General features: G+C 39.6%; 1 protein-coding gene across 2 annotated transcripts; it reads left to right on the forward strand.

Moving 5' to 3' along the window:
- Positions 1–1,278: 1,278 nt before the first annotated feature.
- Positions 1,279–24,291, forward strand: ubac2 (UBA domain containing 2). 2 transcript variants are annotated; one of them, XR_013936880.1, is made up of 14 exons: positions 1,279–1,424; positions 1,781–1,905; positions 2,945–3,064; positions 3,269–3,375; positions 4,092–4,215; positions 4,334–4,381; positions 4,818–4,926; positions 6,931–7,073; positions 7,162–7,308; positions 9,645–9,765; positions 11,660–11,718; positions 13,894–14,009; positions 22,754–22,828; positions 24,246–24,291. XR_013936880.1 is itself a non-coding variant. In XM_080507479.1 (10 exons), exons 1-10 carry the CDS (start codon positions 1,394–1,396, stop codon positions 7,592–7,594), a joined length of 1,062 nt encoding a protein of 353 aa, XP_080363605.1. In that variant the 5' UTR covers positions 1,279–1,393; the 3' UTR covers positions 7,595–8,974. The 2 variants fall into 2 exon arrangements, 1 of the variants encoding a protein (XP_080363605.1); XM_080507479.1 differs by lacking the exons at positions 9,645–9,765; positions 11,660–11,718; positions 13,894–14,009; positions 22,754–22,828; positions 24,246–24,291 and adding an exon at positions 7,487–8,974.
- The last annotated feature ends 326 nt before the right edge of the window (positions 24,292–24,617 follow it).

The raw sequence follows: 24,617 nt of genomic DNA on the forward strand, positions 1-24,617 counted from the left end.
GCAGATCGGTGGCGTTCAGCCTGAAGGTTGGGCTTCTTGACTGTCAGTGGAGCCCACAGATGGACTCTCACTGCTGTGTGGCCGATGCCGCAATATGCTGGACGGGGATGATCGCCTCGAGTTTTGAACGCTTCCAGAAACTCAGTTGTTCTTCTGAGACTTGCCGAGGTTTATGTTTTTACGTTTTAAATAAAGTCATTGACTTTGTTTTTGAATATCCTGTGTGCATTGTGGGCTTAGTTGGCTGAAGATGATATAAAATGTCTTTACATTTTTTTCAAATTTGTGGATGCTGGGTTATAATTATGATCTTTTTGTGTCTGATTTTGATTTCTTTTCCTATTTATTCCTCCTCCATTGGGATGAATTGTGTTTATTGATTTGTTTCTCTGTTTTTCAACATATTTGTTTCATATTGATAATTTTCAAATTTTTTTGTGGTTGTTTGTATTTATTTTGTTTAATTTGTGTAATCTTTTGGTTGCTTTGCATCACAGTGAAACATTGCCTCTTCATGGTCAGTTCATGTTGCTTTGCATTTTGTCATTTTTGCATTTCCTTTTAGCTGCTTTGAAACTTTGAAGCTTTGGGGGCTACTCAAGCAGTGGGAATGAGCTATATTATTAAAATCCATTTAATAACTTAGAATTTCTGTGTGTTTTTATGTGCCATTTTAAATATCGTGGAGACGTTTGTGGTTGACTGCTTTTGGTTTTCGAATTTCTGTTCTCACATTGGTTGATTTGAGGTCACATTGTTTTGAGGCTGCACAGTGCTGCAGTGGTTGGAGCTCTCACCTCACAGCAAGAAGATCATGTGTTCAAGTACTGGTTGGGCCTTTCTGAGTGTGTAGTCGTCTTCATCACACAGTCCAAAAGCATGCATGTGAGATTAACTGGCGCCCATATATATTGCGGTCGGCCTCTGTTTCTGCCCTGTGATGGACTAACGATCCTTGCTCATAGTTAAATGGGATTGGCTCGAGCGACCTTGAACAGGATAGAATCCTTATAGAAGATGACTGGAACCGTTTTTTTTACTGTATTTTTTAGGTTTACGTGTTATATTTTTGAAATAAGACAGGATCCCCTCCTGCTTTAAGGGCCCCGAGTCCTGTGCACAATGCGTTTGTGGACGAGAAGATAAACGCGTTTTCTTTCCCCAAAACAGAACAACAGCGCTCCCTGCAGGCCGTATTACCTCATAACTTTATCATGCCGCGAATAAAACCTGTTTTGGCCTTGTCGGGCTTCCGTCGAGGAACCCTTTTCCATTCTCCTCACAGTCGCAGCATGGATCCTCTCGATAACTTTATTTCCATGTTATAGTCTTAGTTTTGTCTTGTGTCGGCACTAACGGTGCTCGTCCGGATCCCGTACCTCATCGAGACACCATGTTTACCACCACGGGTTCCCGGGGCCTGTGTGAGTATCCGGGGCTCCGCCGTCAACGGGGCAGCGGGGCTGTCGCAGTCCTCTGACCGCTTCCCCCTGTCAGCTTCAGCGGCTACTCTTCTCCGAGCTAACCGCCGTTAGCATCGCGCTGTCATTCATTTATCCCGAGCTTTCACAGTCGCGTTGGCCGATTACTAACTTACTGTAGGCTTTTACGTTCCGCCAGGGAGCCACGTTGAAGTGACACTGTCCCCTGGTCGTGTGTGATCCGTGTTCCTGACACACCAGCAGCATTAGCCCCCCTCACACCCGTTCACCTTCTGCCATGACTGAACCACAGTGACACTTCCTTGTCATAACATGTGTTGTGTTTGTGTTTCTCGCAGACAAGGCTCCTCTGTCTAAAGGCCTCCTGCTCGTCCTCAATGGGCTGACTGTGATGCTCACTCTGCTGCCTCAGTACCAGGAGCTGTTTGTGTACAACCTGCAGGCTGTCACTCTGCACCACCAGGTACCTCCAGCTTGTGTGTGTGTGTGTGTGTGTGTCATTGAATTTAATGAGAGCACTCAACTCATTCAAACTCAAAGAGGTAGAATTTTGTAAACTAATGAATTTTGTAAACTAATGAATGCCATCATCATATGATCCCAGAGGTGGTAGAAAGGACAAAAACTCGCCAGTTATATGGCGCAAGTCTCAATGACTTCCACTGGTTATCAGTGTACAAGCTGAATAAACATGTGGGATCTGAAATTGTCTTGGAAGGGAAGTTTTTGTATGAAACGTCCCTCTTATTGCCTCATTGACACTTGTATAATACAAATCTTTTTTTTAATTTTGTCCACCTAACCCCTGAAAAACAATATTATAATGATGATCGGTTAGGCGAATATACCAGCCCTCAACAGAATGTAATGCATGTTTCGATTTCATCAGAGTTGAAACACAGGCACTCTTCATTATATTGTGTTGCGTTTTTTCAATTTACTTTTAAAAGTAATCAATGAAGACAGATTTGGATAACTCGGTCATCACTGACAGTTTTGTGTGTCATCATCTGCTTATTCCATAAAATGACGACAGGAAAAGGAAACGGCATCCTGAGTATAAACAAGACGACATGGACTGGAAGAGAGAGTTTTAATTTCTTTCTTTTCTTTCATTCTTTCTTTCAAAATAGTTCACAAGTGTACAAACAAAAGAGTGGAAATCATTATTGATCAGGAAATGTGCTCTGCACACCAGTGTAACATATATGGAATTCAAGGTGGAACTTTAAACTTGTTCTAATGTTACTGTTAGGAAATACACAATAGTGTCTGTATTAATACCAGAGCCGTTCCACTTCAGTTCTGTGTGAAGTGCTGTCAAGATCCGCTCAAACAGCTCGCAAGCTTGAAAAGATGGTACACTCCCATTTATAACCACTGAGTGGACTTTGATTTGATGTTACGTGATGAAACCATTTAATTTCATTGCCACTTTGTCTGGGATGCTGTGCGTCTTCCCCTGTGTGTACATAAACCTCAGCCTTTATGTTGGACTGCAGCTGTGGAGGTTGCTGTGCGGCAGGCTGGTCTGTCTCGATGTGAAGGACTCCTTCTGCAGCAGTCTGCTCATTTATAACTTTCGGATCTTCGAGAGGAGGTTTGGCACCAGGAAGTTTGCCGTAAGTACCAAACGCACTGGATAACAAACACGCGCAACGCTTAGACTTGATGTTTGCTGATGTCGACTGAAACAAAAAGCATAATGTGTGGGACTTCCTCTTTTAGGGAAGAGAACACCCACTTCATTTGTGTGACCTTGTGTTTGTGATAACATGGGAGACGGTGGGAAAGGAATTTTAGTTTTTATCACCTCTTAATTTCAGTCCTTCCTGCTGGGCACGTGGTTTCTCTCTGCACTGATGGACTTCCTGTTGGCCCAGGCTTTCCAGTATCTGCTTGACTATGAGGTGGAGGAACTGCCTTCAGGACTGTGAGTAGCAGTTAGTAATAATTCATGTTAATAACCGTTGTGCTTTCTGAAATATGAGAATTGGCTCATCTTAATGTTGCAGCCATATGGTTCAACGTATTATCTGAGCCGTACGTCACCGAGTAGAAAATCTGTTTTATTTTCACCTCCACACTTTGTCGTTTAAGCCCGAGGCAGGTTTCATTTTTAAAATATCTTAATCCCCTCCCTGCTTTATATTTGGTATTGAGATGTTGGTGGGATGTGACAGCTGCACATAAGAAGGCAAATGAAAATACCTCGAGAGAACTAATGACGAAATTAATATTCATTCATAGGAGATATCATCATCACTTGATAAATATATGACAGAGGGGGGGTGTATATGGTTTTTGTTTTCTTTATTTCTTTCTGTCTCTTTTTAAAGATTTGTATAAATATAGGTATGTTTTTTATTTGTTGATGTTTTCTGTTTGTAAAAGGTTTGGCATATGCTATTATATTTGACACAATATTAATATTTGAAATGCCATTATTTGTAATAATTGTGTCTGTTAAACCTCAGTAAGCAAGCTTGAACAAAAAGAAGGTATCATCATACAAAAGCGATGCGATTGACCAAAACAAGCATCACTCTGACTGACTGAAATCCAGTGAATTTATTTGGTAAAAGTCTTTTTTATGTCTTTACTCCTGTTACCTCTTCCCTCCTGACTCTCACCTCTTTCTTCTCACAGGCTCGCTCCTGTCTTTTCACTCTTTGTGCCTTTCTACTTGTCGATCCCCCGAATGCCGGTCACCCAGGTACTGGGCCACATCCACATCACCAACAAGTCTCTGGTCTACGTCGTAGGCTTGCAGGTGAGGTGTTCTTTTACCACCTGTTATGTGATTCTTGAAAATCCTTTTTAAAAAAAAATCTTAAATCTTATCTGACTCGTTGTTTTTGCCATCCTGTCTCATGCTCTTCGCTGTACAGCTGTTAACTTCCAGCCCGTTCATGTGGCTCCTTGCACTCAGTGGACTGGTGAGTACATAAATTCTTCCCATCTGCTGTGTGTCCAGGAAGTGTGCCAGTTTTTAAAGGTGTGATAAGAGATTTATGGCCAGTTTGTCAAGGCCTGAGCACGAATTGCTTGAAAAATCAGTCCAGTTTGGAAAAACTCAGAAAAGATGAGTTTGCCATGTGTTTTTCTGAGTTGTCGTGCTATTCACTGCTTTGAATGATTAGCGTTCATTGTAAAAGCTGCTCCATTTTGTAATCTCAGGTTATATTTAACATGAATTTTCACCTTCCGTTAACAGGAATATTTTTTCCTTTATGTACAGTTGACACACCAAGCAGATGTTCTTGCCTCCTATCTGCAGCACATTGCTAATTTCCTGGCAGAGTTTCCACATCCTATAAAAGTTGTGATTTACATGCTCTTTACATATGTTTTTGACTTTGTGCTCTTTTTCAGATCTCAGGCGTTCTCTACCACTCCGATTTTCTGCGGTTACAGAAGATGCTCTTCGTGCCCTCCTGGGCGTCTCGCATTGGAAGGTATATCCTGGAGCCGATCTTCTCAAGTGAGTCTGTCCCTTTTGTTTCGACGAGCACAAATCCTGTGTAAAATCCTGAGCCGGTGTTGCAGCTCCTGACAAGAGTTACTGTCTTTATTTATAATTGAAGAACAGAACAGCCTGACAATATTAACACACGTAATTCTCCTCCTTGCTCTCTGTTGTACTTCGGTGAAAGAACCCTCACTGTAGCTGTTCCACATGCAATTGAATCAAGGAACATTAGGGTACACACATTATTTACTGCACTAATATGAAAGTTTGCTCTAGAGATTTGGCAATACAATTAGTTGACGGAAGATGTGTGTTTTTTTAAAATATATATATATATAGTCACACGCTCTCTCCACCTCTTAAAACATTTCCTTGAAAGCTTGTTTACTTTAATGTTGTGCTGCTCTTCCTCCCTCGTCCCTAATGCCCCGCGCGGCCATTTTAAGCCTTTCAACCTGTGATGGTTTGTTTGTCCGTTCCAAAACAGTCAATGCGTAACCCTGTTACTCTCAACATTTTATTCCATCACTAAAAGGGAGTATGAAAACCGTAATCTAGTTTGGTTCAGTGTTCAAAACATGTGGCATCAGTGCAACGCAGCTAGCTCCAAGAGAATTTGCTTTCCGGAGTTCCAGAGGAAGCCTTTAAAGATATCTAATAAATTGCTGGGTGATGCTGAGGGAGGACAGATTCCTCTTACTCTTGTTTCACACTCTAGTTTTTGATTTAATGTTGAGTCATCGCTATGTATTTTATAATAAAAATCAAGACTGATGTGAAATAACTGAAATGGTGAATATAATGATAATGAAAGTGAGTTTTGAGAAGCGATTTAAAAGAGGAAGCTCGCTGTTCCTGTCTGAGAGCATCAGGTGTGAAGTCACATTTCGACAAAGTTCAGACGACAAATGTATAGACATTTCAGCAGCTAAATCTATAGATCTGTGGTTTTCAACATGCAATCAATATAATGTTGACAAATAACATAAATGAGCCTGATGAGTCGGGGCTTTTACAGACGAGGGATAAAATCCTAAAATCAATTGCTAAACTCAGAAGCTGATGTGATGTGGTCACTGCTGCATTTTATTTTTTGTGTATTCTGTTTACGGAGACCAGAAAAAAAAAAGGCAATTACAGTAATCTAGTCTGGGTGTGATCAAGGCATGAGTGAAGCATAAAGTGGAGGATTAGTCTGTGGAACAGCTGCACTCTGCAGCTCAGCCGTACAGTCAGGCGATGTTCACACTGCAGGCAAAAGTCACATATATGTGATTTCTTTTCCTTTCTGTTTTTAAATGGCAGCTTGAACAGCACAAGACAGATTCTTTTCCATTTTCATCCAGGCCACATTCATACAGTATATGGTCCCGAATCTGATATTTGTTTGGATGTTTTTTCGAAAGTGGCCCCAATCTGAGCTGTCATTACTCATTCCGTCTGTCTAATCTGTCCCTCAAGTTATGCACCAGAGGAGGTTGGGTGAGATCCTGTTTTAAAAAAGAAAACTGGATGAAACTGCATTCACACACACAGCTGTTATTAAGAGGTAACGGCCATTGCTCCACTCAGGAAAAAAAATGACATATTACTGTTGTCACTGGGTTCTGATAGCACTCTTTTTTAAAATGAGACACTAAATATCTAGAATTTACATACTTTCTGGGACTAGATCTACAAAAATATATCTGAAATGATGCTGTATGTTTCAGAAGCAGCTCTCACACACCAGAGTAATATCATAAAGACTTAGCTTTCAGTGGGCGGTTTGTTTATAGTGATAGCAATCCAATACCGATCATTCACAGAGAGTTTTAATGATCAGATCATAAACAATGTTTTTATGCCTCGATGTTTATGAGTTCAGTGGCTGGCTGATTGAAATCCCATTTCCCCAAAAAATACATTTATGTACCAGACATGACACATTTTGTTTTGTCTCTGGGATGCTTCCGGCTTTCATTATGTGAAAGCAATTATTATAGCTTGTTTATCTACATATTTATCGTTACCAAGGTTCTCAACCGACCAATGAGACGCCTCTGGGGATGGGAGCCACACTGGACATTCAGAGGCAGCAAAGGATGGACATGCTCGACCAACAGTTCCTACTCGCCCAGTACAACGAGACCAGGAGGACCGCCCGACATCAGCCACAGGTAGGAAACACGCACACAAGCAATCTTCAGGTAGTCACGCTGTACTGTTGTATTAAACATGTCTAATTCTTCCTCTGTGGTGCCGCAGTCTGGGTTGCTACAGTGGACCAGGTTGTTCCCCTCTCTGAGACACAGGGGGCAGAACAGACCCCCGATGCAGCCTCACCCGCAGGCTCAGACGCAGCAATCCACACAGCAGCCATTACTGGACAATTCTCCTGTCGCAGAGGAGCAAGTGAGTGTTTGTGTTCCTCAATGCGTTTACTAAATTAAATTAGTAGTGATACTTACCTTTATGTGCCCTGGATGATCCACATGAGGCATTGAATGACATCCATTTCCATGATGCCGCCGTCTTCAAGCAGCTAATTCCGCTTTTTATTTTTGTTGTTGTTGTTGTTTTTGTCTCACAGGTTGCGCGGTTAGTGGAAATGGGTTTCTCCAGGATTGATGCCCTGGAGGCCCTCAGAGCTTCAAATAACGACATTAATATGGCAACCAACTTCCTCTTGCAACACTGAGTCAATGAGCTCAGTTCATGGGGGGGCAGCTGAATGACGACAGAAAGAGAAAGTACGAAAAGAAGTAACCAAAGCAAAAAAAAAAAAGGGGGGGGGGGGAGGAGTGAAAACGCAGAGAATCAAAGCATCCAGGCGACAGGAGAAGAGACAAAGGTGATTTGTACAGATAATCAGATGACGGCATCGCTGCTCCCTGGAGCAGTGAGTCTGACTCGCCCCCCTAACTGAGGCTGATGGCAGGCCGATTAACGGGGGAAGTACGAAGCACAAAGCGCAAGACAGTTGCGTCATAGCTTTCTCATGGTGTGAAACAGGCACTCAAGGCAGATGAGTTGGCGTTCTTAAGTCCAAGGGGTGCCTGATTAAAAAAAAAAAAAAGGATCCGGAACACCAAAACAGGTCAGAGCTTTTCCTCATGGCAATCTCGTGACGATGCTCATCGTGGCTGCAGAGGAGGAAGCACACAAGTCGTTATTCCCTCTCTGCACAGATCGGGAAATAACGATTTGTTTCCCAATGTTATGTACTGCCACTTCAACAATAACCACTCTGTATGCAGAAGGCTGGACACCGAAATCTGTTATTAAAAAAAAAAAAAAAGACAAGAGGAAATTGTGTTCAATAGAAATAGGAAACAATAAATCACTTTTCAGGTTATGCTTCACTGGAATAAGTGAAATACTTCATGTTCAGGACTTCATGACGACGCAGTTTTGGGCAGCTGTATGAAAAAGTTTTATTCCGTGTGGGGAGGTCCGGACTTCTTCAGAGCCGACTTCTTTCTTCCATTTCTAACTCTTAACAGATTGTTGGTGACTTATGAGACAAGATGATGGTCAAATGGGAAATCTCAGGGTCTGGGGGACAAATTCTGCTCTTAATTACATTTACAGACGTGTGTGCACTTACATGGATGCATAGTAGCTTGTGGAGAAGGTCATATATTATGCCCTCGACTCATTTGCTTCAACAAGTCATGCTCTCATATGGACGGCCTCCTCAAACTTTATTTATTCAGTTTTCAACTGGGTCTTTGTCGGTGCACTCGTCTAAATCATAGCCAGTCTTAAAAGTCTGTTGATATTTATTATGCAATATCATGACGAGAAAATTTATAAAGACTATGCACTGCATAGTAAATACTTTGTGTATATAAACGTATGTGCAAGAGCAGTAATATGGCAGCCACTGTGTATTGATGTCAAGGACAGATACTAGTTTTATATTTGTGCATATTATTATTATTGATAATATATGGCCACTGAAATGAAGCTGTCATTTTGTGTGTATGTGTCTTTTTCAGGGTGATATAGTTTACGAGTATGATGAGATGAGAGAGTTGCTGCATGGACAACTTTCTGATGAACTGTAATATTTGATCTGTGGAATAAATCAAATTGCTGACTGAATCGCTTGCAATGTCTATGTAAACAAATGCTATTAATTTGGTATAATTTAAAGAATCGATTCAAAAGATTTGGAAATGGATGTACAAACCATTTTTAAAATGTAATATATCAAATCTAATGTATTGTTGTATTTTAGGTTTGCATTAGGCTGATTTCTCGGTTGCTTAATAAGTAGAGGAAGATTGTTCCTTAGAGTTTTATTTTAGGAATTACATTTTGCTTTACTAATTAATACAAGTTTTAGAATCAGAAAGATCAGGGTTTGTTTTTTTTTATTTAATTTGAGTAGTCATTAGTGAACATATTAATCATCATAATCGCCATTAAAGAAAATCATTACATTAAAGGAGGTTATTTAATGGGGGATTATTATACAATAGGCTTGTCGGTCTACAACAGGTGTTAAATGTATGGTCCACAAACCAAAACCGACCGGTCCAATCACAGGATTAACTTGACGGAACAAATGTGAAAACTTATAATGACATTAGCTTATCATTAAAGGTGACCGCTGTTAGTAATGGTTTTTTTTTTAACAAGGGAATGCTCTATTTCAGTAAAACTGGTGAACTTGTTGTGGAGACGTTAGAGAAAACGTGCATGCGAAGAGCTGCAACAATCACTTCTGTGTTGTGCCACAGTCTTCCTCAGCTCCATTGGAAGGGAGATTGAGGTCACCTGTGAGCTGAGAGCAGAGCTCCGCCTGGTTGGCCAGCCAATCAGGAGCACCGGGGATAAAAAAGGACAATGGGAAACTGTTTGGTGAGGATTTTGTTTTGTCTTTGCTGAGAGAGAGGAGGCCAGTTGTTGATTTGCAACATTAGGGCTACTGTTGAAGGAGAATCCAGGAAGTGCTTATTTCATCCGTCTCCATTCACACTGAATACTATCTGCAGTGTAACAACCACATTAATTTAATTTTGACTGCAACAAAATGCAAAGAGAAAATACAAGCTGCCAATTTCATGAACAATTTCACTGTGTTTTGCACCAGGAAGTATCAGATTTCTTCATCCTCCTTTATCTGATACATCCTTTTTACTTGCACTCATTTGTAGTACGTCATGCTATTGTTTTCGTGGCTCTTCCCACTCAGGATGAAATTGTCGTGTGCGGGAATCCTGTACTTAAATTAGTTCAACAGCTCAAGGTCTACATTAAAAAACAAAACAACAAAAAAAATCCACCTGTTTATGTGAAGCTTTCTCTCATCACTAGATGGAGACATTGAATCATATCTGTTATGTTCATCCCTGTGCCACACCCACCCTCTCCTTTGCCTCCACTGAGCAGACAGCTCCAGCAGACAGTGGCTCCAGGCAGGTTTAGGTATTTGGTCTCTGCAATTATCCACATCTCCAAGCCAAACTCTGTAAGAATCACACGGTTCACTCACCATCTCCTAAAACACAGAAGCGAAACTGTACACCGAGCAACCTGCGTCTTTCACCCTTCACTTGAAAATCAATGACAGACTCCCAAGAATTTGTTTTTCTTGCTGCTTCACTGAAAGGCTTCCTGACTTCATGACACAGATTCATTCAGCCTCAGCTGATGTTGGAAGCAGCCAAGCGAGGCGACTTTTTAATGGCTGCTGGATTGAAAAGCAGCTTAGTGATAGGTATCTGTGTGTGTGTGTGTGTGTGTGTGTGTGTGTGTGTGTGTGTGTGTGTGTGTGTGTGTGTGTGTGTGTGTGTGTGTGTGTGTGTGTGTGTGTGTGTGTGTGTGTGTGTGTGTGTGTGTGTGTGTGTGTGTGAGTGAGAGAGACTGCTTCACTGTTTAATTAAAGACAATGATTAAAGAATGAAAGTTACCGACAACCAAGCTCATTATGGGAATTCTTTTTGTGAAATAATGTGCTCCTAATGTGCTTCATCAGTCACAACTTGTTTGGCAGAAACAATTCTTCTTCTCTTTTTCTTGGGAGTTTTTGTTTATCACAAAAGGTTTGAGATGAAGGAGGATGAACCCCTTTAGACTGAGTATGAGCTACAGTGCACAACCCCACCACACCTGACCCAGGGAACCCAATTCAATTCCGATGTATATATTTTTTTAAATCTATTCCCAAATAGTCACTTTTGATTAATGCTCTTCACATTGTGTCATTATTAATGACATTTGATGACAATGATGTTAATTTAAAAGAAACACTTGGCAAATTATGTGTCAGGACTGTAACCACAAATGTTTTTGCACTTCAGTGTTTTTCATTGATTTTATTGGGTCCTCAAACCAAGAATATCCACAGAGTCCAATTAGTGGAACTTCTGTTGAAGGTTTGCATGTTCTCCCCATGTGTGTGGAGGTTTCACCTTTCTAAATTGCCTGGAGGCTTGAATGAGTGTGATGCATGGATGGGTGGAGTGATGGATGGATGGATGGATGGATGGATGGATGAGCCCCACATGGCACCACTGTTTCAAAATCACTGGTTCATATTGATTTGTTTCCAAATGAAGGGAAAGTGGGGTGATGAGCATCCGCAGGTGCTAAAAGTAGCTGTGACCTCACCCGCAGCTGAGCAAGGTCTTATATTTGAACTGTGGTGGGAAGATTGTGTTCAAACCATGAGCATCAGCAATCAGCGAGAACGATGATGCATCGTTTCGAGCAGTTTCTCCTTCTCTGGTATGAAAACCATTATCTTTTACAGTACGGACGACTGAAGCCTCGAAGCGTCAGCAGTTGCAGGGAGGCTGTTTGTCATTTCAGGTGAGCCATTGTGACTCTATTAAGCAGAACCTACTGTACTCTATATCACGGGACACTGTGGCTGTAGAGTCTGTGTGTTTCTGCTCATACAATCCTATCCTTCTGAGGACAACAATGTCTGTTATGATGAAAATTCAGTTGAGGATGGGATGAAGATTTAGTGGTCAGATGTGAAGGTGGTGATTGTTTTGGATACAACAATAATTCCACTCTGAAGTCATGTTTTCCAACCTTGATCTTCAGTTCTATGATATGTTACATCTGATTGAAATAAATGGGTCATCGATCAAGGTCCACCAAAACCTGACCTTGTTGGATGAAGGTGGAGAAACAATGCGTTGAAAGTCTGCTATCTAGAATGCAGTGTCATTTAGACAGTGGATTTCATGTTGTAACAGATTCTTTGATAAATAGGTTAACCTTGGCTAAAGTGGAAATATCTTCAGCTCTTCCTTTGAGTGAGCAGCTTTAGCCTGAGTACTCAGTCGTGAATCTCACATTCTATAAATACATATCTGAGAGAGTGAACTGGAACATTTGGCCCCTTATAACTTTAAATTTTCTGCTAGATAAACAGTGACTAGAGCGTAAAATGTTGTAATTACATATTAATGTCCAACACAGTCTTTGGCTATCAGCTTCCAATTATCTAAACACCAACCAAGTGCCATTTGAATTGTTTAAAAATTGATTGCTAAATAATTGTTGTCATTAGGCAATATTCCCAAGGGGCTTTTACAGTTGTGGAGCCCCTCTTGGCTTGTTTTACTTCAAATAATTGAATTTGTTATTTACCTTCCTGGTTAAGTTTTACTGACATATCAAGTTTATCACAATTAGAAATACATTGGGGGGGAAAGGAACATTGTCAATAAATCCACATTTGTGGTAAATTGTGGTGTTTTTGTGTTGTAATTGTTAAATTACAAAAGAAGATATCTCATTGAGAAACACTGGTTGAAGGTTAAAAAAAACAACAACAGCTCTTCATGTAATTATACTCAGAGAATATTAAGAGCACAAGTGTGAATACTGTATTCTATTTCTTCTGATTAATCCATCCAAATCCTAAATACAGGATATCCATAAGCTTTCAGTGTAATAGTGAAAACTAATACCACAAAGAGGAGTTGAGCCTGGCTCTAAATTTCACTTATTGATACTGATTGATGAGGAGTATCAGAGAAGATAAATGAAGTATCATAACAAGAAGATAATACAGAAAGATTCAAGCAGACAAAAATTTATTGACATTAAATTCTAAATTCAATGGCTAATTATCTAAGTGAAAACAGGCAGCTTCCAGGTTTAACGTGCATTAGAAAATGAATGTTTTTGACCCAACACCCACCGTATCATGCAGAAAGAAAGAAAAAAAGCCAAATTTGCACACAAGTGTAACGTCTGACTGTTTGAGCTTCAGTGTGACTGAATTGCTTGGTGATGCTGGGTTGGTAGCATGCATGTATCACTTCAAACACCCAGAGGCCATCTCCAGCTCCAGCGCCGTCTCTTTGCGATATTCCCTCACCAGCTCTGTTGCCATGGTGAGTGCATGCCGTTTTTGTGTGGTTGCCATGGGAACCCTGTATCACAGCCCTCCGCCTGCTCTCATCATGTTTCTGCATGATCATTTGTATGCCTCATGTACACTAATGCTTAAAAAAAAAAAAAAAAAAAAAGAACACATTAGCAGCACAGGGGAGCACCCTCAGGGATTGCCTTCTGTAGAAACACGCCCAGGTATTTAATCCTGGTGTTGCTTCATATGACAGCAAAACCACCAACCCCCCCCCCCAAAAAAACAAACAAACAGCTGAATAACTTTTCCACTGTGGCTTCATTTGTTCAACACACACACAAAAAATGTCACATGTATGAATGTAATTCAGAACAATGCGGCCTATTTTCCTTTTTCCACTCATAGCTATGGATGGAAAGAATGCCACATGCATCCCACTGATATGGTAATGAGATCCGGGCGAGTGCTCTCTGAGATAATGACATCATTTGTTTGCTTGATTCCTTCCAACAGTCACAGACTGCCATTGCCTGTCACGCTCACTGAGCATCGTGTCTTTGAACCGCCGGTGTACGTGCATGCGTATCTGCCTGCAGGTATCCACTTGTAAAGTGTCTGACTGCGTTGCCTGACGGGAATGTTTGTGTTTCCAGGCATCCAGGCGGAGAGCGAGCCGCTCAAGGCCACTGATGTTCACCACTAGTCATTTTCACAGGAACTCCACAGTTAATGGGCCACAACAGTGCACCTGCCTTCGGGCCATTCAGAGGTTTGGCATTTCACTTCTTTTGTGCTCCGGCTCCTGAATGCCACTCGTGGTCTGTTTAGTCTGCGCTTGCTTCGGTTGCATCAAAAGGAGAGCACATCTTCTTTAATCATTAGGGCTTGGCTGTGGTCGCTTCTGGATTTGTGGGATTGGTGAACCTGTTTTTCATCTTTCCTCTGTGATGACAGCTTTACTCACTCTGTCGTCTTCCCTCTTTTGTTCCTTCACCTTAACCAGAACACTAATCTCATCTGCAAACACTCACTCGCAACTGCAGCAACTCCTGATATCTCCTCCTCTTTAATCTCTACTGTCGTGATGTAATCAGTCATGAATTTCACCCGACAACTGCTTTATTATGCAAAAATTAAGAAAGCATTTTTGATTGAAAGCGTAGCTGCCCTTGGTCGCTTGGAGACACAGTTGATGAGAGTTACAGAGAATATCCTGTGGATTAATGTAAATATTATGGTCTATTTTGAAAGGAGATGCTTCTGTTGAGTTTGTAATTATGTTTTTGGAGCTTTAAGCACAACAGGTGGATTATCGTTCAGATTTGTGACGCAGAAGAAAAAGAATTAATATAAATGTGAAACTCTGGATCTGCTGCTTACCAAAAAGTGTAGATGGATAAATAGCAGTCACGGCCAGAAATAAATGCAAAATCTGAGATTTGAAACAGACATCTTGACTGTATGTATATATTTTTAAAATGACAAAGCAATTCGTGCACATTTTTCATATACTTTTATATTACATTATACTGTTTCCAACAATAGTATTGCATGAATAGATATTTCTTAGATCTCAAACTAAGTAGGTAGTAAAACACAATGTAACCCCAGATGAAAAGCTGTTCACCACACAAGGTTTCCTAATGTTAAACATGCGCTGAATGTTAATTGTTAAAATTAGTTCATCACTTATCACAACTCTAAATAGACATGTCTTCTTTAAAATTATGGGAGTGTACATGTCAACCTTCACGTTATCCAGAAAAATATCTAAATGATACTTGTTAATACTGAAACCTGATATAATTCTATGAGTCTTTAGCATTTACACAAATACACAGTTTAGTTTAGTTACATAGGTTTTTAGTCAAATGTGTAATTAATACAACAGTTGTCACAAAGATATGAACTTGCTGATGTAGACACAAGCCCAGTGACTGCAACTTGAAAGGTAACAGCTGTATTCAAATGATGCATTTCATTTCGACAATTACATTTAAGACACATTTTGAGAAAAACAGCATACAAGTTTACATTAATTAGTTTGACTTACTAGTTTTATTTATTAGATAATCAGTTATCAAGTTTCTGTTAACAAAAATACGTGGGTGACATTTACTTAAACCATTTAATGAATAAATATTATTTTACTTGAGTTACTACACCGGACTTCCTATTCTGGTTTAATTACATGAAACCAGATCAGTGGGGTCAAATTAATTGTATATCTGGAGGTGAAGTTGTTTGTCTGATAAACCTATTACTTTATGTTTAACCTTTTTCTTTCTTTCTTTCTTTCTTTTTTGAAAATGCTGTCACTTGTATGACTATGAAACCAACAACTTTACATTGATTCATAGATCTAAAGGTTTTGTTGAATAAATGTGTCTGGCAGCCTTTTTAATTTGAAAAATCTTTTTTCAAGTAGCTTCTTTTACACTTTTATGATCACATTAACTGATGATGATGTTTGGATGTTATAAAAGTTGTCATTGTGAACTCTGTGTGTACTATTTATGTGACCGAGTTCTGTAGGAAACTAGTTGTGGAAAAAGAAACCACATTATACTTGTTTTATCTTCATTACGTAACATTTCAAATCCATGAGGTCTAAAATATCTGGAAGAACTGTGTCCTTCTAGAATGATGAGTTTCCCCTGGACTTTGCACTCCCTGTGTCTCGCCTCCTGCCAGCTCACACAGATGAAATTGTGATAGACCACAGGCACTCTTGGTAAAACCTGCATGTGCAGAATGTCGACAGCAGTGGATCGAGCTGCCTTCCTCTTCCGCCATAAACTATCCCCACCTTGATCTTTTCCTTGCCCTTGCATAGCACCGACGACACTCCCAAGTATCTTGCGGTGACCTTTAATGAGGTTCACTTCCTCTGTAATTGTACACACACTAGGTATGGCATGAACGCAGGCTTGGTGAGGAGGGCGCATTTATTTTTATGCATCTGTGTATGCACGCTTGCGTGTGTGCCCACAAATGTGATGAACACAAAGTACCTATTGGGGCCTCGAGTTAAAGTGAAGGGTGTTAGGCTGATGAAAGCTTCCTCTTCCACTGTTTACATGAACTTACGCACATACGCCGATGCCCCGGCAGATCCATTACATCCGGTCTGAAACGGACTTCACTGAATGTTTCCGACGTTGTCCTGACTGTGGAAGCGTCCAGCTGTTAGCTCATTTATCATGGACGCTTGGAGCTGATTCTGGTTGTCTTTCTGCACCGCTGACACACAGACTCAACAAACAGCCCTCAGTTTGGCCTGTTAAGCAGACCCACTTTGCATCCGCTTTTGTGCTTTCGGCACACTCTTGATCTTACTGCACTATATCTTTTCGTGCCCCATCAGTTTGTTTTAAAGCAGTCTTAATCACATGCACACTTTTTGAAAATGCAAAGAATCACGATGGACATGTAGAGTAAAATTATTCAGACTTCCTAGTTCCTTTTTTTTTTTTGATTAATATATTTCTTTTAATAGATTGTACAAGCAGAAAATTATATTACTATCAAGGTCAGTTTAACCTCACTAATTCACAGAAATGCTCTGAGGAAATATCTTTGAATTCAGCTCAGACCTTCACTCTCACTCAAGAAATGATCTGATTAGATTTGGTGATGTCAAGATCACGGTTAACTCACATTTTTCTGATTTCATACCTTTCATTGAGTTTCACACCAGTTTTCATTACATCGGCATTGAGATGGATTTTTTTTTTTTATTTGCCATCACTGATGAGTAGAGTGTTTCTCAAAGTACTGTAATATTTAAAAACAAAGCAAAACACAGTCATCTCATACAGCCTGCCACATCAGGAAAAGTCATTTGAATGTGAATTGATTGAGTAATAGCACCCGATCTTCTGTTAACCTACATGTTTCAGTCTGGAATAAATTGACTGATATAAAAGAAGTTGAAAGATTCTGCCGGTGAAGTTTTAAAACAATGAAAGTGCAGGTTGAGTTCTCCGAAGTCTCTTCTGCCAGAGGCGACCATGCAAAATAATTTATTCTCATGAAAGCATGTTCCATTAAACTCACCCAACAAAATACTGCAAATAAACTGCTTCTAAAAGGGAAATATAAGAAACTAAAATGTACTAGTTTGAATATATGCCATAGAGGTCCAAACCTATGGAATGAGTTGGAAAGCAACTTAAAACAAACAGCCCCACTATCCATACTTAAAAGAAAACTGAAGACTCAACCACTGGAAAATGATGCACGTAGTTTACATGCAGCTTATTACTCCCAGGGCTAAACTGCTTTCGTTCTATGCATGGATCAATTCAAGGCAGAAGGTATTAATATTACATACATGGAAGTGTAGAGTCATTTAGTGTATTGTTTTTGTTATTGCAGATACATTTTTGTCATTGTAGATGCATGTACTGTAAATTTTGCATAAATTAGACCACATGGATCATTCTCCTCATTAATGATGTCAGCGGGAACTAGTTGTGGTTAAAACTATGCAGATTAAGATATTATGGACCCAAGCATGATAAGCTCCAAGCTTTTTTGAGTGTCCATTTTTTCCACAATAGTCACATCTTCCGTGCACAAGTCAAAATCCCTTGTTGTACGCATGCAATTGTGGAAAATAAATAAATGAAATGGAATGGAATGGAGTGTTCATTATGTTTTATTGCTAAACTGGTAAGACAGAGATCATGTAAATAAATAAAACTCTGCAGCATCACACCAATCTATTCATTCAGCTCATACTTTTCACCATCAAGTGTGTAGATATAAAGTGCACACACCAGGTAAAATGATAATGAATAACAACTTTGAGGCAATGACAGACAACTTTATTGTGTTTGACCAATTGTTGAGCCAATTGTTGTCCTGACATCAGATCAAAGCAGCCACTCAGTCTTTTGGTTCTATATCTCAAGGACCTGAATGAACCCTGGAAGACCTCCTTTTTTTGTTGTTGTTTGAAGCCAGTTGTGCCAAAAAATAAATAAAAAAAGAGCAAAGCAATGGTGGCACCTGTACCATGTGAATATCATGCCAACGGTGACATGATATTTAAGATTCTGACACAGCTTCCGGAGCATCTCTCACTCCTCTTCACATCCGCTTGCAGGAATCGTGGTGCACTTTGATCGGCTCGGTGTTGAGAGTAAGATAACACGGAGCTCGCAGTGCTCTTTCAGTCATGTTTAAACACAAAGAGACTCCCTCCCGCCCTCCCCCCTTCCCTTTTTAGTCTGTGCTGATTCACAACGGTCTGAAGCCAGCCAGCTCTGGAAGCCTGTCTCCATGGAGACGAGGGTGGGATGGAGAGTGATGATGTTGCTGGCAGAACAGCAGTCCCGAATCAACCATGTGTTTCAGTGTGTGTTTGTGTGGATGTGTGGGTATACAAGAGACAAACAGAGACACGGTTTTATTTTCCTTCTCAGAAGAAACATGATTTGGATTTCTAGCACAGCACTCGAGATGGATTTATTTATTTATTTCCCCCAAATCCGAGCATCTCCATGTGAACTGTCAGATTTGAGCAGAAGACAAACAACTGTATTGATAAGCAACGCCAAGCTAAGGGTTGATTGATGGTACAAGCTGTGACAAGCAGAGAATGCAACCAATTCCGAGTGACGCATGTCTTCTCACATATTCAGAATATAAATAGCAACTCAGAAAAGACTAATGAAAAAAAAAAAATCAAACAAGTCGCTCACAATTTGAAAAGTCCAACGCTTTTGCCTCATCTTTCATCTTCTTTCAATTGTGTTCTTGTGGGGGATGGTGGCCTTTTGGTTGTAATTATAAATTCTACACAGGATGAGATTCGACAGTGACTAAACAATGTGGATTAAAAAAAAAAGGTATGGGCAGGGTGTAAAATGCCAGATGTGATGGGGCGGGATATACCTCGCTGATGAAACGTGATATGTGGTGACATTTCATCTTTATCTTTATATAGCAGTAAACATCAGTTGTTCTGATTTATCACACATTACTCCCTTTTCAATAGTAGTGTACCAACAGCTAGTTTCTGCTTAGATATGAGTAAGAGTCTGTGGGAGTGTGGAGTACCAGGGTCACTTTTACAGATTGGATGGTCTCTGTACATCAGGTGTAGGAACTGTGTCTTTATAGTTCACATTAACTTTAGCCTTATGGGGGATCCATTCCACCCAAACTGTGCATTCTCTCCATTTTTGTTTGTCATTTTCCTGGACCTTATTACAAGCTCGAAAATGTAAATGTATGGATTTTCAGTTACATGATACATGAACAAACATTACATATGGAGTAAGGATGGAGAACTGGAATCCTGGAGCTGTTTGTGAGACTCTGAGTGACAAATGGTGGCACTACAAACATGCAGTCACAGCCATTTCTGCTGAATTCAACCCTCTAATTACTGCAAATGATAAATGCCATGGGTTCACTCCTGCACACAAAGTTGCTGTGATCCCAGCAATGATGATAATGATGCATTCACGCAATCCTTTAGTGAATCAACGACAAAAGATAGGCATGCTTCAACACTGGAAATGTTATTTGGTTGACCTGATGTGAACCTGTTGTACCAAAAATAATACCAAAGCTATGGGTGTCATGGCGATGGACAGGTGCTGATGGCAAATACAGTATGTGTGGGATGGAGGAGGAAAGGTAGAGATGGACTGGGTAGTCTTTGTTTTGGATGAGATGTGTGTTTATGATGAAAATGAAGTGAGGAACTGATGATTATTAAATAAAAAATTCTCTAAACAAAATTGATTGTGTTTGTGTTGCTTCACTCCTGATAATCCAAAGAATCTGTGTTTCACATGTACACAAGATATGTTGCTGAATTTGCTTTTCAATTTGCCACTTTACCCTCAGGGCTTAATGGTTTATGCAAATCAGCACTTGCAATCATGAATTTAGATACTGTGAAAGTTTCCGGTGTAGGAAGAATGCCTGTGCTTTTATGACATTGTCCCACATGTTCAGCAGAAATCAAACACACAGTAAACCACTCAGGTAATAAAGTGAGAAGCTGACCAAAATAAAAGATAAGAAAGTGACAAACTCATGACTCAGATGCTTTCTTTCCAGTTTTTATAGATCGGTGTCATGAGAGTGCAACACTATATGTCTCAACTAATATAGAAAACGGAGATTCAGTGTCATTCTGCTGGAAAGATCAAGATCTTTGAAGTGGTTTCATTGCTTGATATATATATATATATATATATATATATATATATATATATATATATATATATATATATATATATATATATATATATATATATATATATACCCTATTACAAAAAATGCAAATCAAAAGTCAAATAGGAATGGACATAATTACATACTTAATTTATTAGTTTTTTTATTTCAAATATAAAATTGTCCAAACATTCTGCGTTAAAGTGTAACTTAATTATGGCGGATTGAGTGTTTCTACTTTCACCTGCGTTGCTCAGAGGAAAGTGGCTGATTGGTCCAACTAACTGTCAATCAACAAATAAACCAATGAGGTTGATGCACCTGCTTTGATGACACAAACACGATTGCAGAGGTAAAACACTCATGAGAGCTCAGCGTTTGAAAGGAAGCAGCTTTTCTTGAATATTTTTCAGACTCATTACAGATACAGAAAGATTAGTGAGTCTGGAGAAAGGACACACCTGTTGATTAAAAGTAATGGAGTGTACTAGCTCTGTGTGTCTTATTAAGGAAGTGCTGATACTGTTGAAATTGGACATCACAGGTTTGACAGAAAGAGACTGAAAAGCAACAAAACACCTGAAACCAACATGCAGACAGGTCTTCCAAAGGTAAGCAATGACATCATTCTCTGTCATAACAGCAGGCTGCCATGAGTGAAAGTCAAATGCAGCATGCAACGCTGACAAAGAGTTTTGGATTTTTGTGGTCCCCCCCAAAAAAACAAAACAAAACAAAAACAAAAAACCCATAGCATAGAAATAGAGGGAATTGTTTGTTCTCATTCAGCTGTCTCACTTATTATTTAAGCAAGCTAAACATTAAACTCCCTGGTGTAATGAATTATTACAGCAATGAATCATATCTTCTTTTTTGAATGCACTGACAATTTAAAATATCTGCTGTGAGTTTGCTGTTACCTCGAAAGCAATACACAAAGAAAGTAGGAGTTCTGCCCACTCTTTAGAAACATAAAAATGACTCCAGGATCCCAGAGAGAGACAAACCTGTTAAATCTAAAAGTGGTGACTGCAGACATCCTGGTCACTGCTCATGTGTCTCTCCAGTAACCCTGAATTACACCATATTGACCTGACACGTTGCAAAATGTTTTGGAAATGCAAAGTAATGGTCATGTGACCACATTTTCAAGATTGTAATCACAAAATTGCAAAACGTTGCTGACTTACTGTTGTATTTAACAGTGTTGCTTGTCATTTAAATCAATATTTAAAGTGTGGTCTCACTGTGATTTATGCATCATATGTATACTTTGCTGTTATTTTCCACTCGTACAAAGATCATGCTTGTTTTACTGTGTACAATTTGAATCACCAAACAAACCGAGCAATGAAACACAAGAATGTGACTGAAAGAGAACAACATCCAAACCAATAGGAGGTGTATTTACATTGAGCACAATTTACGGCTCCACAGCAGTCCTGGTTTTTCCAAGTGGCGCCTTCAGGAAAATGAATTACTCACGCCTGTTCTACATGCTGCAACACATTTTTCTTCTTGTCCCGTCGCCCATTTACAAGAAACCTTTACACTATCCACATCCAAATCTCCGCTTTTTCTGTATAATATTAATGGCTGCTGGAACTTAGAATGTGTGTAGCATGTATATCAGTGTAAAATCTACCTTAAGTTTTACGTCCTCCACATGTGTCTTTGGGCTTTTTTCTTCCTGAGTATTTTGCTTTCCTTCCATATAGTTAAAAAAAAAAACAACAACCAAAAACAACCACCTACTTTTGAGGTTAACTTGCTTGTAGGTGTCCATTTGTGTGTGGAGGATGAGCTACCCAGAGATAGATAATATAGTATAGAGGGGTGGATGGAAGTTTTTTGACAAATTATTAATTAACTCTTTTTTGTTTTGTTGATGTTGTTTTGCCTCCAAATCCAAGTTTGCCAGCAGAGCAAGAGCAGACTTTTCCCATTGAGGCTGTTGAAGGAGCTGGCATACCTGAATACATTATAATGAATACATGATGTAAATGACTGATGTTGGAAGAGTTACAGAGTTCTGCCATAATCAGGTTTCTCCACTTTAATGTGAATACATGTAACATTAAGACTTCAATGGAAAAATAAATGACTATATAATGTGCCTACTAAGGTACATCTCACAAGCAGGAGTCGTCCAAACAGACATGGGCTATTAACTGCGCTTTTCCCTTTTACTTCATTCTATTAGTTGTATCCATCGTTCATGTTTTATACATTACCATCCTTGTATCACTTTTTTTTCCCTTCTTCTCATAAGTTCACCCATGAGAGCTGTTTTCACTCTCTGTGCCTCCTCAGAACGAATGAGCTCTCTCAGTGCAGTTCTCAATCGTTTGGGGATGCCACCCTGACGTTAATGGCCTATTTAAGCAGGTAAATGTAATTTCATGCTGTTTCAAACTACGTTACGTCCGTCTTCATCGTCGGGTAATGGTGCCGCGCGTCGACTCACAACACAAGGGTTTGATTCTCAGCATTGGGGGATATCATGTAAATGTCTCGATCGATCATTCCATGACTCGGCTTTTATTAATGTGGAGATCAGGAACACTGCCACTACTTTGTACATCCACAAGCTTTCTCTTTATGAAGAATTCTTTACACTGGGCAGCCCGTTTTTGAACGTTGGAATGATGATTTGATTAATATGAAACACGATTGTCTTAAAATACGGACGCACTCATGCCGACTAAAATTGAACACACTCAATACTATTTCATAAACTTTATTTTTCAACTTATCACTGCCAAAAATACACTGGCATCTCATGGTCAATTAAAATACATCTGCAAAGGATCAGCTTTTGATATAGATTATAATAATTTTGAAGCATATAAAGTGCAAATTAGATTTTTTTTTTTTTTTTACTAAGGGCTAAGATTTTACATTACATGTCTTTCAAGTCATTATTCTCAATTGAAAAATAAGGCATACAATCATGTATTCTTTAATTATTTATACAGTGAGCTGTTTTGGGATCTGTATGCAAACTATGTTATTTAAATGCGGATCACAGAGGTTTTACGTCACTGGATTGGCATTAAAGATGAGTAGCTGAGGCAATGATGAGAGGTCACACGGAAGAAGCGAAACATCCCAAAATCATACCCACACTCTTACCAATCAGTCACGGTCTGGAGCTTAATCCAGCGGTTCATTAGTTTTTACATCCAAGACACAAAGTGTAATATGTTTGACTTATCGATTTGGAAATACATCAAAGATAAATTCAGGTAAAGGCTGAATGAAATGTGTTTGTTTGCAGTTCGTGTTGTAGTCACATGAACACAACTTGTCCCTGGAGTAACAAGCGTGCTTCATCTACACTTTTGCGCTCCTGATCTAGACCATCAATCTTAACGAAATGCAGACATTGAATCATAATCAAAAAGGCATTCGTTTTTCCCCTCTGAAGGTATTTAACCTCTTCGTGATCTGTGGGGGTGTGTGCGGTGTATCCTGACCTGGGGTATACGTGTTTCTTCACGTTTCATCTTATGCCAGAAAAGGAGATGAAATGAAAGGAATGTGTTTATAGCAAAGTAAAAAAAAAAAAAAAAAAGTACTTTTAGGTAGTAAACATCACCAGATCACTTTCTTTTTTAGTCATATCTCATTGTAATTGCACTGTTATTCCTTTGGTTTAGGAGTGGCCACTTTGTCATAAAAGTAGATATTTTCCACATAAAAAAAGTCATTAATGCTGTTTCTAGTGTTTCGACTGAGTAAGCCTGCAGTCTGTGTTTGCTCGTACTTTAAGTGGCTCACTTGCTTTTCTCCTTCCTGGCAGCTTCGGCACGCTGAGACTGGGTTGACTGGAGAAATCCAGAAGCCTCTGGACATTGCACTATCAGCAACAGCAAGGCAAGTTACAAGACTCAGCGCATCCGCCTGTGTTTATGGGAAGTATTAAGAGGGCTGCACATCCTTCTTGTGAAGCCATTTGATGCAAACAGAAAAAAGATGAACATCCACATATACTATTGCATGTACTATATGGACATGGAAAAAGCTGTGCACCTTTACTGTAGAAGTGCAAAACACCTCGGGAAGGAATTCTAAATGCAAAAATCAATAACCAGCTCTTCATCATGTATGCGTTGCAGGCTGCATGAATGTTCACCTATGGCTGCCAGTTAGGATGGGAGCGCCTGGAATGAAG

This window comes from Blennius ocellaris, assembly GCF_963422515.1.
Source record: "Blennius ocellaris genome assembly, chromosome: 13".
Lineage (NCBI taxonomy): Eukaryota > Metazoa > Chordata > Actinopteri > Blenniiformes > Blenniidae > Blennius > Blennius ocellaris.

Coding starts and splice junctions, on each gene's coding strand:
- ubac2 (XM_080507479.1), top strand. CDS start 1,394: ATGTTTACCACCACGGGTTCCCGGGGCCTGT. Junction 3,376..4,091: donor GAGGAACTGCCTTCAGGACT/GTGAGTAGCAGT, acceptor TTCTTCTCACAG/GCTCGCTCCTGTCTTTTCAC. Junction 7,309..7,486: donor CTCCTGTCGCAGAGGAGCAA/GTGAGTGTTTGT, acceptor TTTGTCTCACAG/GTTGCGCGGTTAGTGGAAAT.